This window comes from Astatotilapia calliptera, chromosome 18 (assembly GCF_900246225.1).
Source record: "Astatotilapia calliptera chromosome 18, fAstCal1.2, whole genome shotgun sequence".
In the NCBI taxonomy this organism is placed as follows: domain Eukaryota; kingdom Metazoa; phylum Chordata; class Actinopteri; order Cichliformes; family Cichlidae; genus Astatotilapia; species Astatotilapia calliptera.
This window is the reverse complement of record NC_039319.1, coordinates 8,527,657-8,541,721: the sequence shown is the minus strand read 5'-3', so window position 1 is coordinate 8,541,721 and position 14,065 is coordinate 8,527,657. Positions and strand designations below refer to the sequence as shown.

General features: G+C 37.2%; 3 protein-coding genes across 4 annotated transcripts; 1 reads left to right on the top strand and 2 right to left on the bottom strand.

Moving 5' to 3' along the window:
• Positions 1-1,338: 1,338 nt before the first annotated feature.
• On the top strand, positions 1,339-3,449 carry LOC113011244 (golgin subfamily A member 6-like protein 6). Its single transcript, XM_026150690.1, has one exon. The coding sequence runs from the start codon at positions 1,720-1,722 to the stop codon at positions 3,244-3,246; it is 1,527 nt and encodes a 508-aa protein (XP_026006475.1). The 5' UTR covers positions 1,339-1,719; the 3' UTR covers positions 3,247-3,449.
• A 1,498-nt stretch (positions 3,450-4,947) lies between these two features.
• Positions 4,948-9,170, bottom strand: LOC113010786 (uncharacterized). 2 transcript variants are annotated; one of them, XM_026149994.1, is made up of 4 exons: positions 8,967-9,170; positions 7,182-7,481; positions 6,813-7,097; positions 4,948-5,186 (listed from the first exon to the last, which is right to left on the bottom strand). In XM_026149994.1, the coding sequence occupies exons 1-4, from the start codon at positions 9,013-9,015 to the stop codon at positions 5,083-5,085; spliced, it is 738 nt and encodes a 245-aa protein (XP_026005779.1). In that variant the 5' UTR covers positions 9,016-9,170; the 3' UTR covers positions 4,948-5,082. The 2 variants fall into 2 exon arrangements, with proteins under 2 accessions (XP_026005779.1, XP_026005780.1); XM_026149995.1 differs by lacking the exon at positions 4,948-5,186 and adding an exon at positions 5,476-5,706.
• Positions 9,171-11,828: 2,658 nt separating this feature from the next.
• On the bottom strand, positions 11,829-13,810 carry LOC113011301 (uncharacterized). The gene is made up of 4 exons (XM_026150780.1): positions 13,756-13,810; positions 13,020-13,220; positions 12,652-12,939; positions 11,829-12,279 (listed from the first exon to the last, which is right to left on the bottom strand). The coding sequence occupies exons 1-4, from the start codon at positions 13,802-13,804 to the stop codon at positions 12,149-12,151; spliced, it is 669 nt and encodes a 222-aa protein (XP_026006565.1). The 5' UTR covers positions 13,805-13,810; the 3' UTR covers positions 11,829-12,148.
• Positions 13,811-14,065: the final 255 nt, after the last annotated feature.

Genomic DNA, 14,065 nt, shown 5'->3' with positions numbered 1-14,065 from the left:
AACAGAATTTATTAAATTTAACAGAGTTAGAAGTTAACAGGAAGTTAGCTCGCTAGTTTACACCTAAACATTTCATACCATGTTCTGACAGAGACTTTCATCCAGTGGCTTCCTCATTGAGATCAGATTTACGGTTTTCTCACAAATGCCATCAAAGCGCAGCCTCCTCCCTCTCTGTCCCCCATAGATAACCATTCTAAAACTGCTCTCAATTTTCAGCTCAAATTTAACATCGAAGGGTGTCTTTACACTGTCACCACATCAGTATAATACACTGTACAGGCATGAAAATTTAATATGTTGTAGTCTGGAAGTTCCTGCCACTCACAGTTTTCTCTTGGGAAGCATTTGTTTTTTCACCCGTTTCAGAGTTTATAATGGGTGTGTATGGGACGGAATGTTGGGGCTAGAGTGAGACCAGCTCAACTGCTAGAGTGAGAGGAGCAAAAAAATTAATCTAAAAATCTTTTTTAAAAACTGCTGCTGTGTCCGCAGCGTTTGCTCTACAGTAATGATTTTACCCTCAAAACGTAGCCATCGCTGTCCTCTTTCATCCAATTGTGTTTTTACTATTGTTACTAGGTGTTTATGGTTCTTTCATAATGTCACCAATGCACGCCTCCTCCCTCCAACTCTTCCATAGACTCTAATGTTAAAATCGCTCATAAGTTGGTTTGAAAATCAGAAGAGCATGGTGTTTTCCACTGTCACCACTCCATATAATAAACTCCACAGGCATGAAACTGAGAATTCAGTAGACTAGAAGCTGCTGTCGCTCACGGTTGGTGATAAGAGGATTTCGTCAATACGAACTTTTACTTTTCATTTGGGAACGATTTGTTCGGCCTGATGTTTTTCTGTGTTCATTTTAAGGAGCCAAAGGTGAGGTGCATGCTGTGTCTGTGTATGGAGCCACTGGGTGCGGTCACTATATGCAACCAGGCTCACACCTGCCTGCTTAACGAGCTCTCTCTCTCACTCTGCCAAGATTCACTCTTAAACACTTCTCTTTCAACTGCTGCTGTGTCCACAGTGTTACAGCCATCAATTTTACCCTCAAAACGTCGCCATCGTTGTTCTCTTTCCAACACCATGTCTTTCAAAGCTCAGACTTTTAAATTTTTAAAACTGTGTGGATCCAAGCGGAGGGATCACATTTTAGTGCATTCAGTGATTCAAAGAATATTAACTTTTAATATTTTTCAGGATGTTTTCTTACTAAATTTTATTTGCTCATTTCCTTAGGTTTTTCTAATTTACATTTAAAACATTTTCAGCTATTTTCAAACTTCCTCTCTGTGAATGTCAGCTTTTAGCACTTCAGCACTTTCTGTTTGCCTTTCTCTGTGTCTGACCCCAACTGTGGTGTGTGTGCGTCCCATCCCCTCCTGCCACTCACAGGAGTTACTATAGCAACCAGCCCTGTCAGCTGAGTACTGATGACTCTCTAATTAAACCTAAAAAAAACCCCCAAAAAAAACAAACATCCCCATTCTGTCATGTGACAATCTGATTGATCTGATTGGCTTACGGAGTGATGATGTCACAAGCACATCTTTAATGTGCTTGTGACATCATCACTTTTGAAGTTCTGAAGTCCATAAATAGGGAACAGCAGCAATTCTAAAGCAGTTTGTTCGCAGCCTTCAAACGTTCGACAACAGATACATTTGGAAATATTTCTAAGCCTTTTCAGAGTCACTGTGCACAGGCTCCAATATGCGTCCACGAAAACGCAGACAAAGAAAAAAAGATAATGCTGCCTCTCCTTCGTGGTCTGGCCAGCCAATCTCTCCAGGAGAAATGACCATGGATGCTGTCTTATCAGTCCAAAGGGCATTACAGGAAAGTCAGAAGGAAAACTCTGACCTCCATTACAAAGTTAAACAAATTGAAGAAGAGAAGCTTCAACTAGAGGAGAAGTGCAGACAATTGGAAGCACGAAATAAAGACCTGGAAGGAAAACAGCAACGCCAGCCTGATATAAAAATGATAAATGAGGGCTGGGGAATGAAGTTTGGTCAAGGACGAAAGAAGTTTTTCTCCCGTTTTCTTTCGTCGGGACAGAGTGCTGAATTAAAAGAAACATCTGCCCAGCTTCAAGGAAAGAAAGCTACTATTGAGGAGATACAATGGGATCTCCAAAACATGGAGCAAAAGAATCAGGTGCTTCAAGGAAAACTCAATGAAGCTGAGAAAACAATTGAAAAAATCCGCCAACAGGAAGAAGAAAAACGTATTCTCCAGGACTTAGAGAGAAGGAATCTAGAACTGCGAGAACTTTGTAATGAAATGAAGGACAAAAAATCTGAACTGGAAAGAGAAAAGGAAATACAAATGCAGCACAAACTCAAAGCCATGAGGGAAATGTACGTAGATCTGACAGTGAGGTTTGATGAAACAGAGTGCAAAAATAAAGAGCTTCTTGAAGAAAAAAAGCAACAGGAAGAAGAAAAACGTATTCTCCGGAAGTTTGAGAGAAGGCATCTAAAACTGCAAGAATTTTGTAATGAAATGAAGGACAAAACACCTGAACTGGAAAGAGAAAAAGAAACACCAATGGAGCACAAACTCAAAGCCATGAGGGAAATGTACGTAGATCTGAAAGTCAGGTTTGATGAAACAGAGTGCAAAAATAAAGAGCTTCTTGAAGAAAAAAAGCAACAGGAAGAGGAAAAACGTATTCTCCAGGACTTTGAGAAAAGGAATCTAGAACTACGAGAATTTTGTAATGAAATGAAGGACAAAACACCTGAACTGGAAAGAGAAAAGGAAATACTGGAAAAGCAATGTTCAGAGATGCAGTGTACGATCGATGGAATAAGGAAAAAACACTCAGAGCTCATGAATGTGATGTTGTTGAGGGTCACTGACTTGAGGAGCCAAATAACTGAAATGGAGGCACAAAAGCAACAACAAGAGAAAAAATGGGAACACCTGCTGCGTATGCATGAAGAATTCAAGAGAAAAATTGACCTGAAAGAAGAGATGTACAACAAAAAACAAGAGAGAAATACAGACATGCGCAAGGCAAATCGAATGGAGAAGGCAACATACAAAGACCCGAAAGAAAAGCCTAGAAAAGAACAAGCAGGATTAAAAGAAATGGAGCAAAGATGCAAGCAACTCGAGAAGCAAAATGCAGAAACAAACGATCAGTTGAGAACCCTTATCCTGGAGAAAAAAGCGCTCATGGAAAAATACCTGGAAACGAAGAAAAGAGGCTTCTGCTGGTTATTCAGATGATTTAGCCTCGTCTTCCTCCACCTGTGAGCCATCTTAATTGTCACCTCTCCTGTCCCCCCTCTCCCTTTCTCTCCTAACACCTATTCCCTACCTTCTTAATCTTTTTTCTTTTTTTCACCCTCACCCCCCAACCAGTCCCAGCAGTTGACTGCCCCCTCCTGAGCCTGGTTCTGCTGGAGGTTTCTGCCCGTTAAAAGGCAGTTTTTCCTCCCCACTGTCGCCTAGTGCTTGCTCAGAGGGGATTGTTGGGGTTTTCTCTCCTCCTCCATTCCCCCCCCCCCATTTACTTATTTGATTGTTTAAATTTTCTTTTGTTGTTTCTGTAGTTACTTGTTTTACTTTTTTCAACTTGTGTAATAAAATAATAAACCAATTGAATTTATCCTTTGAGTATTTTTCATCTAATCTTTACAGAATTAAGCTCTGTCTTTTATTTGCTTCTTAAAACTCCATAAATGGTGAAGTAAAAACCCTGGGATATGGTTTAAAACATTGAAATAGACTAACCAACTAGTCTAAAACTAAGAAACACTTAAATATTACGTTAAATTGAAAACAGTTAAAAAGAAATATCCCTGTTCAAAAATGTCATGTGATAATCTCATTGGCTTATGGAGTGACTCCTGGAGGGGAAAAGGCGCACAAATGTGGCAGGCAGACGAAGAAAAAACAGCATAATGATACTTTTACGTTTTGAAATCTACAAAGGTTTGCACTGTGAGAATCAACTTGTGAGAACTGTGACTAATCTTCATGTGTGTGTTTAAAAAAAAAAAATTAAAAAATAAAGTGTATAAAGTGTGTGGCGAGGGGCTAGTTATTCTGAGAAACCCTGCTGCAATAAATGAGGGACCACTGTATATACTTTCTCTTTGAGTCTCCAGGTGAAGGCACATCCATGAAGTCGTCCACTAGACAGTCCCAGATGGCCGTCGCTACCTGGGGGATGATCTGGCTCACCGTGGACACCCCGACTCTGTAACTGAACACGATGGTCCTGAAGGAGTCCCTGGTGGCAAGGAACCTGGACAAAATTGTTCAAAATTAGTATTATGTGTACTGCAGTTACAAAATACATTATTCAACCTCCAAAATACTTTTGTGATGTCAGATTTAAATTACAAAACATAAATCTTACTTAAAACATTTTGTAATTATAAGGATAATTACATAATATATATTAGATATAATTTAAAACAGTCGGTTGTGTTTTGTTTTAACTTTACCATATCATAATTTGATTGGTAGCAACTTTTACCACTACAGTGAGCCAATCACTCATAATTCCTAAACATGTCAATCAGGTAGGAATGAAGTAAGACATTAATAGAAATAAAGAGTTGTACGTAGCCCTTTCTTTGCATAAATCATTGCTAATATTTTTGAAAAATTAACCTGTGATAAGACAGCATATCAAGATAGAATATGCTGGATAGAACCATATAACTAAAGATGAACCAAACTGTTCACAGTTTTATCTAACTCTCAGTTTTAATTACCCTTGTGTTGCCACATTAGGAAGCTAAGTTATAAAGTAAGTAAAATGGAAATTTTTAACCTATATCATCTAATTTGACAATTTCTTCAGTTCAGGGGTCAGACCACCAAAAGTTTTGTTTTCAAGATGAAATCTTCTGTAATATTATTAATATGAGCAACAAGCATTTTATTTACAAAGTGATACAGATTCCTTGTGTGATATTTGAGAATTTTTAATGTTTGCAAACACCCAAAATGTGTTAACCTGTGTAGTTATCTACCACTGGTATCTATAACTTCAACATTTTCTAAAAGTGTATTAGCTATATGTGTACGTGGAAAGCCTCTTCTTTATTTTCACTTCTTAATCTTCTCCATAATGTGGACACTGATCACAGCAATCACCATGATGATCAGACCAACAGAGAACACGAATGTCTTCACCACACAGATGGAGATACCTGCAGACATGAGCAGAAATAATGAAACACACTAAGTAAATTCAAAGTAAAGTTTCTTTTGTCTGACTCAAGAAATCTTTTACATTTCAGAAATACAGTTAATTTATTTCTGAATGTATCCCAACTGTATTTAGCATTCCAGAGGAAAAAGTAAGTGACTATTGTGATTATTTGACTAAATTAGATTTAGGGATTGAGGGAGGACTGAGGTTTATATACAGTTAGGTCCATATATATTTGGACACTTTATTGAAACATATTCTAATTACAGTTATATAATGGACATGGAAATTAATGTGTCCCACAGTCTTTTTAAAGGGGCCAAACATAATTGGACAATTGACTCGAAGGTCATTTCATGGGCAGGTGTGAGCAATTCCTTTGTATGTTTTTATCAATTAAGCAGATAAAAGGCCTGGAGCTGATCTAAGGTGTGGTGCTTGTGTTTGGAACATTTTGCTGTCAACAGACAACATGCAGTCAAAGGAGCTCTCCATGCAGGTGAAACAACATCCTTAAGCTGCAAAAACAGAAAAATCCCATTTGAGAAACGGCTTTAAGATTAGGAGTGGCAAAATCTACAATTTCGTACATCCTGAGAAAGAAAGAAAGCACTGATGAACTCAGCAATAAAGAGAAGACGGGCCCACAAACAAACAGCAACTGAAAGCCTCTGTAGTAAAGACCTGGCAGAGCATAAAAAAGGAGAAAACCCAAAATCTGATGATGTCCATGAGTTCAAGACTTCATGGTGTCATTTCCAGCAAAGTATTAGAAATTAACATTTTATTTTCAGTTATTCAACTTTTCCAATTAATCTTGAGCTCCTGAAATGAATTCATTGTAAGGAGCTAAAGAATTTTCATTCCTCACATTTTATACAGTCTTTTTGTTCAACCGGCTGAATTAAAGCTTAAAGTCTGCACTTCAACTACATCTGAGTTGTTTCATTTAAATTCATTGTGGTAATGTACAGAACCAATTTAGATTGATCTAATTTAATTGTGACCTGGTTGCTATAGTTACAAATGACTTATTTATGTAATAAATAGGCACAAATAAAAGCATTAGAGATTGTGATGGGCAGCTTTTGTTGTCATCCTTAAAAATCTAATGCTGTGGAGTGAAGGGTCAGACAACACAGGAGGTTTAGCCTTTTCCTCCAACTTTATTGACCACCAAACAAGAACTGAACACATTGCGCGCAAAACCCAGCAAAACCCCTCACCTGGGTGTGACCCCTCTGGTGGGCCACCACAATGCAAGTTTTTGCCATCGACCTTACACTCTAGTATTCAGAATATTTTAGATTTTCTCATCAAAAGAAAGATAATAACTGTCAAATTTGGTGATATACATATGGAATACTTCTCATGCCAACTATTGTTAACCAGAATTATTCTTCAAGCAGTCAACTACTACTAAAGGTATTTAACACAGGTTTTGAGATTTTAACTGAAATTGTGTTCCAGATCAATAGAAGCAGACACAAGCTTGAAAATTTCTGGTAACTTCTGAGTGGATGTGCTCATTATAGGACAGCTGATTGGTTACAACTGCCCCAACAAAGGGTCAAGACATGATTTTGCAGAATGTACAAATGAATGTGATGTCTTTGAATCTTACCTGGTTTTTCCTTGCAATAACGTTTAATGTCCTTCTTAGTCTGTTCCATGCTCACTTGGTTGTGGTGATTACAGACGATTAAGTCTTGCTGCAAATTGACAGTGAGATTGGAAGAATAGGTTTGGGCTTTAAAGCTTCCTTTGTCTACCAGAGAGCAGTTTTGGGCATCACATGTGAAAATGCTGCTGATTTGAGAATCCACTGTGCTGCAGGTCACAGTGAGGTTACAGGAGTCTGAACTGCCAGACACAGAGTCCACTGTCAGGTCAACTGGAGAAACTGCATCTGAAGAGTAACAGGCATAAAGAGATTTAAAACAGGTCTATGTTGTATCACCATTTCAAAAAGATAATGAAAACAGAAACCTACCTTGGACTATGACCTTGTATTCAGCTACCTTTTGGTCTTCATAGCTAACCATGAATGCAGTATAATCTCCACTGTCACTGTGTTGCACATTCTTTAATAACAACCCATAATTTTGCCTGAAGAGCTCAGCCCTTCCTTCATATTTGTCAAACACAACTGGATCATTATTAAAACCACATCTAGCTACATTGTTAATTTTATTAAATTTCCAGATCAATTCAGTTTTTTTGTCTAGTACAACAGATTTCTTTATATCCAGGTGTAAGTCCTTTCCACGGAGGAGAAACACATGTTGGAGCCCTAAAAGAAAAGAAAAACAACAAACCTGATATCAGAATCATCTTATTAACATGCAACTGGAAGTCTCTCAAATTAAATACAGTATTTTTTTTTAGTATTTTTATTATTGTTTTGTCAACATTTTTATATAATCTGTTTATATGTTGATAAATAAACACATTTATTAGTGCAAATATCTTTAATTGTTATTCAGCTGTAATAAAAACCCTTACACCAATCAGACATCTCTAAACTTAATATAGATTTGTGTGTAACTTGCCCCACATCGTCCTTCAGTTACTGTTTGTTGAGATAATTTCCAACAATAAAATGTGGACTTCACAGATAAACCTTCTCGTGAAAATCAGTTCCTATTAGAAGTTATGACTTCCACACAACTTTGGATGGTGCACCTCTAATATCTAGAGTTGCCCAAATTCATTAAACTATCTCTGCTTCCCTCCATGACAGAAATAGGGAAGCTACAACCCCAAACCTTACAGAATGGGTCTGCTCCCAGACCACGTCAAAGAACCAAACCACAAATCGGCCATGAAGGAGTCAACAATGAAAAATGAAATGAAGACTGAGATAAAGTTATAAAACATTTGAAATCCTTACTCTTAGTATTTCAGACCCTAACTGTCTGCTTGAACATTACACAGTATTTCCTGTTTATCTTTTTTTTTAGTTTAAAAGCAAAGACTAAATTTGTCTAAATAACTCAGACTGTCCTTCACATGTGTCAAACATGATTGCATCTTTATAATAATAGTTACCAACATTGTTAGTGGTAGTAAATTAAGTTTATTTTTGTCTACTACAACAGGTTTCTTTATGTCCACATGTAAGTTCTATTAAGTACAAACATGTTCTCAGACCCTATAAAGACATAAAAATCATGTATTCACACGTTGTTTGATTTATTATATTTATATTGTTTTTTTATTATCATTGGAAATTATTGGACAATTAGTTGTTTTACAATAAATGATTAGGCAGCTCTAATAGCTTTCATAGCAGGGTAAGATTTTACAGTTTTTCTCATGTGGTGTTGAATGGTCAAAGTATGAAAAGATGGCAGCAGTTACTCCTCATCTGTGTCTGAAATCATCCTGGAACTGCAGTGTTCAATGCTTCTAAAGTTCTGTATTGAAAGCTTTGGTTGTGCTGGTTTTATTTTCTCTCAGAACCAGGAAACCTTCTAGCACACAAACCGAGTCACTGCGAGAAAGAGGAAGTGACTATTTTAGATGGACTAACTTGTCAAAGCTTATTCCGCCTGTCAAAGACACAGCTCCGATTAAACTGTGATGTACTTTGAGACATTAATCAAGTCTTTCATCCGCTGCAATAAAATAACAGATATCTTTTGTAGTGAACACTACTATAAAAGAAAACATTTGCACTTTCCATCTTTGTTAGTTCTGTCCCTGTTGAATTAAGGAAGCGGTTGCAATATACTTCTACTATATGTGTGCTAATATCTAGACATTTTTTTCCTACCTTCAGCCTCAGCGCAGGACAGCAACACAAGAATCACAAAGAAAAACATTCTAGAGTCTCGAGGTTTCTCTGAAACGCAACAACATGGAAGTGTTTTACACCACTGACAGCAAAACAGGGTCAGCCCCTCATACCCTTCTAACGATTGCGTTGTTCCTCTAGACTTGACACAGACCAACAGTGCACAAGTGAACTATCTTTGAGCTGTGCCAGTTGTCGATCTGACATAGCCATGGTTTCACAGCACACTGCCTTTGACTCCATGGCTACTAATGCTCAATTTTTACCAGAGTCAGTGGAGTAGTCAGCTGGGAGAGAGCGGTGGTTAGAACACCCATCAGGCTCTATCTAAGCCTTGCATTGTCTACTGGATAAGTGACTTTTTAAGCAGAGGGCCCATCCAGACTACTTGTATTGGGGTACTGGTCCCACAAAACCGACAAACATTAAAATAGCACAAAAACACTATTAATCTGTATATTTTCTGCTCGGCAATCAAATTCAAAATTAAAATTTTATTTGTCACATACACAGTCATACATAGTACGATATGTAGTGAAATGCTTGGACAACTGCTCGTGACCTAAAGAAAACAAAAAGGAAAAGGCTATGAATAAGATAGGAAATAAATATGAAAAATTAAAAAGGGTAAATTTAACTAGGAAGGAATAAAATATAAATTAAGGTTAAAAATGAAATAACTGTACAACACACTGGGAAAGAATAAGATAAAATATATAAATTAAATTGAAAATAAAATAACTGTACAACAAAATACACAATATAGAACTATATAAGAATGTATGAACAAAATACCCAAGAAGTATAAATAAATATATACACAATAACAGCAGCAGTGATTTAAGTGATGAAGTGAAAACAATGTCCAGAATGTCCAGTGTGTGTAAGAACCATATGTGTGGGTCAGTACTGTGTGGTGGTGTGATTGAGAGACCGTATCGCCTGCGGGAAGAAGCTCCTCCTCAGTCTCTCTGTGTTGGTCTTCAGGGAGCGGAATCGCTTTCCTGACCTCAGCAGAGAGAACAGTCTGTTGTTGGGATGGCTGAGGTCCTTCACGATCTTCCTGGCCTTGGTCCAGCACCGCCTGCTGTAGATTGAGTGCAGGTCAGGGAGCTCGGAGCGGATGGTGCGCTCAGCTGATCGCACAACCCTCTGTAGAGCTCGTCTGTCCTGCATGGTGCTGTTCCCGAACCAGGTTAAGATGTTTCCCGCCAGGATGCTCTCTATGGTGCACGAGTAAAAGTTCCTGAGCACCTTGGAGGGCAGTTGGAAGTCTCTCAAGCGTCTGAGGTGGTAGAGACGCTGACGGGCCTTTTTCACCACGGTGTTGATGTGACAGGACCATGACAGGTCCTGCGTGATGTGAACTCCGAGGTATTTGAAGCTGTCCACTCTCTCCACTGGGCACTCGTTGATGACAGGGGTCTGGTAGTTCCTCTCCTGCTTAGTGCTGAAGTCCACTATCAGCTCCTTTGTCTTACTGACGTTTAGAAGGAGGTTGTTCCTGCCTTTGTAGCCTGCCTCCAAAGTCACCCTCTACCCTATGTGGGTGATATCAAAGAAGTCCATATTCCAAAGTCAAAAACCTGCTTAGCCTCCCAAATACTTTTTCCCTGAGATAAAAGCCTCAACAACGTTTTTAACACCAGCAAAAAGCATTTTTATTCACAAATTAGGCATTTGGCGGAATTTGTTAATGGGTAATAAAAATGAAAATGTATTATTGTTATTGGTCAGTGTCTTAACTTTCCCCATGAACTACAGAAAGGACAACAATATAAACATGATGATTGAAATTGTTTCAGGGTATCTGATTTTTTACGTTTAATATTGTCTTTTTAGACAATTTTAGACACAAACCCATCCACACTAATATCACAATTATCACAGTTTTTACTTACAGTGATATTTTTAAAAGCAGTTTAGGATTTTTTTTTTAAAAAATCCTAAACTTATTTCTGGTTATTTAGACGTAACATTTCTTACCTGGTGTCTCGGTGCAGAACAACAGTGTCAGTATGATAAAGGAGGGCAACGTAAACTCTCTGGCTTTCATAGCTCCAATGTACAACATGAAATGTTTTACACCAACAACAGCAGCACATTGTTAAACCTGGAACACTGTCACGTTTGTCCTATTGAAACCACACATTCTTTCATTGCCAAAGTGAACACATGAATGTACTTCATTGCCCTTTTTACACTTATTTAAATATGTTGATAAAGTCTGATAATAAAGTTCAACCTTTTCCCAAAAAAAAGGTTTTGAATGCATATGTACATGAAAAATTATTAAACAAAACAAATTTCATTTTTTTGAGCTTTTTGAATGCCATTTTTAGCTCACTTTAATTTCAGCAAAAACAAATTACTTTCTTTTAGTTCTGTGTCCAGCCTTTTAGATTTCTCTGAATGTTGCTCGTGATTTGCCCCTTTTGAAAGTGTGGAATGTGGACAAAAAATGTGGACATTCCCTTCCAGTAAACGTAGAAACAGTAAAGGTAGAAATCTGAGTATTAATCCATTTTATTGTAAATAGCTCTAATAGGTTAGGTCTTATAGGGCTTACTGTTTAGGCCACTAAACTAAACCCAGTCATATGACAAATGCACTAATCTAGAGAGGGGCCAGTTGAAACTGGGCGAGTCTTTGCATTGCTTACTAGGTAAGACCCATAGGAACAGAGATTAAGATTTTTTAAACACAGAGCCGATCCGGCCTTCCTGTATGGTCCCACAAGATTAACAAACATTAAAATAACACAAAAATACAGGTCATCCACTGCCCTCTGCTGGTGATATCAAAGACACATGTAGAATAGAATAGAATAGAATAGCGCTTTATTGTCATTGTACACATACAACTAAATTAAGGGGCTGTGCTGGAATAAAATAGAAATAGTAGACAGCAGGAATAAATAGCAAACAGGAGAAATGTCTGCAATCAAAAGTGATATATACCAAACATTCAAAAGTCAAAAACCTGCTTAGCCTCCCAGACACTTTTTCCTCAGATTAAATCCTAAAAAACACATCAGCAAGTTCTATTTATAAATTAAGCATTTGGTGGACTTCATTCACAGCTAATAATACATGCCCTGTGAAGTTCTTGTAAAGGTACATGAACAGTTTCATGGGTAGATGTGCGTCCCTTTTTTTTCTTTAGTTTTGCTTCTGAAGTTTCTCTATGAGGTGAACAGTGATGACAGCAAAGACCATGATGATCAGACCAACAGAGAACACGGCTGTCTTCACCATACAGAAGGAGACACCGTCAGAGAAACTCTCAGAACCTGAAACACAGAGCAAAACCAGACTTTGCCTTTACAGCACATTAGGAAAGGATAAAACCAGTAATACCTCTCACTGGATGTGGAGATCATTTGATTCACAATGTAATTTTTGATGTATGTATTTTAGAGCCTGTAATAAAACAACATATGTTGAAAGTACTAAAGCTGTACCAAAAAAACAGGTTACCATTCACTAAATATTCAGTTATAATGATATTGATTAATTACTTACTAGTTCTTTTGTTTGTTTTTCACACATGCAGACAATAACATAATGCATGTTTGCATGTTATCCAAATGTTTTTAGGCTTACAGTGAATTTCCAGGCTGGAAAATGTTATCAGAAAAAAAAAATCTGCTTATCTGACTTACCGACATTTCGAGGACAAAACTGTCCAATCTCTATCATATCCTTGGTCCAGTTTACTTCATTGCTGTAGTTACATATGATGGATCCATCTGACATGTAGACATGAAGAGCAATGTTGGCCCACCACCAGGTCTCTCTTTGCTCTCCTCCCTCTTGATGGCAAGTTTTGTTATTACATTTAAAAATGCTGTTGATGTCAAAGTTATATGTACTGCAGGTCACAGTAAGGTTGCAGGAGTATGAGCTGTTGAACATGGAGTCCACTATCAGGTTAACTGGAGACAATGGATCTGGAGGCAGATATACGACATCCAAAATTTTAGTAATATAGCAGCAGCCCAGCACTGGTTTTGATTGTTAACATACCTACAATAAAATAATTCATCCACTTCCATGGGAATGTCTTCTTCCATGTCCTCTTCATACTCGTAATCATAATAAGGACAAAGGACTCCACTAGGCAAGTCTTTCACTTCCATTAAGTCTAATTCAGTCCAGTTACTAATATCAAAGTCAGATTCCACAACATCATGAGTTATATTATCCTCCTCTCCAAACACAGGATGTGACCCTTTAAAACATTAAATGTGACAGTACCAAACAAATCAAACACAATAGGTATATAGTCAATGAATCTTCTAAAATTTCTTAACTTCAGAATTCATACAAAGAATTTAACAGTATTTTAAGAACTTCCATCTTCATTGTCATGTAGTTTAGGAAAACAACACATTGCTTTTAAATTTCTTTATTTAAGACTCCATTTATAACAAATTTGGTAAATGTACTGACTAGTTATTGAATAGATCTTGTCAGTGTTTATGGCCCACTTACAGTACTTGAGTGAACTTTCATGTTAGATTTACAACCTGAGTTATTAAATCAGATTTTAGTCAACATCGTGTATCTTGACAAATCTTCTTTTAGACTTCAAACAATGAAGTAAACAATTATAAAAACAATATATCTTCTTCCATACTACTTTGATCAAATTGCACATTCATATAGGTTAACCATATGTATACTCAGTTCTACTCCAAGTCTGTATTAAATGATCAAGTCATAAATCACACATGATATTTACATTTAATTAGAAAGTTTCCTACCGAGTATCTCAGAACAGAACAGCAGTGCCACCATCACAACAAAAGACATGGTTGAATCTCTAACTTCTTTGACTCCAAAATGTGGAACTGTGAACAAATGAAACTGAACTGAACTGTCTCACTTTTTTTCTTTTTCACAACTACTGGCTGCAGTCTTATAGGGCAAAAGTAAGCACAAACCCTGTTTTATTACTTGATTTTGTGCATTCATTTACCTAACTTCATTAAAGAATGCACATGAATTAACATTTTGCTTTAATGCACAAACAATGCATTAATTAAAGCTTCAACATTTGAGGCATTTTTGTTG

Excerpts from the sequence above, each read along its gene's own strand:
- LOC113011244 (XM_026150690.1), top strand. The coding sequence starts at position 1,720 with ATGCGTCCACGAAAACGCAGACAAAGAAAAAAAGATAATGCTGCCTCT.
- LOC113011301 (XM_026150780.1), bottom strand. The coding sequence starts at position 13,804 with ATGTCTTTTGTTGTGATGGTGGCACTGCTGTTCTGTTCTGAGATACTC. Across the intron at positions 13,221-13,755 it reads GTTCTGTTCTGAGATACTCG|GGTCACATCCTGTGTTTGGA; the intron begins GTAGGAAACTTT and ends AATGTTTTAAAG. Across the intron at positions 12,280-12,651 it reads GTTTTGTCCTCGAAATGTCG|GTTCTGAGAGTTTCTCTGAC; the intron begins GTAAGTCAGATA and ends TCTGTGTTTCAG.
- LOC113010786 (XM_026149994.1), bottom strand. The coding sequence starts at position 9,015 with ATGTTTTTCTTTGTGATTCTTGTGTTGCTGTCCTGCGCTGAGGCTGAA. Across the intron at positions 7,098-7,181 it reads ATACAAGGTCATAGTCCAAG|ATGCAGTTTCTCCAGTTGAC; the intron begins GTAGGTTTCTGT and ends GTTACTCTTCAG. Across the intron at positions 5,187-6,812 it reads TTATTGCAAGGAAAAACCAG|GTATCTCCATCTGTGTGGTG; the intron begins GTAAGATTCAAA and ends TCATGTCTGCAG.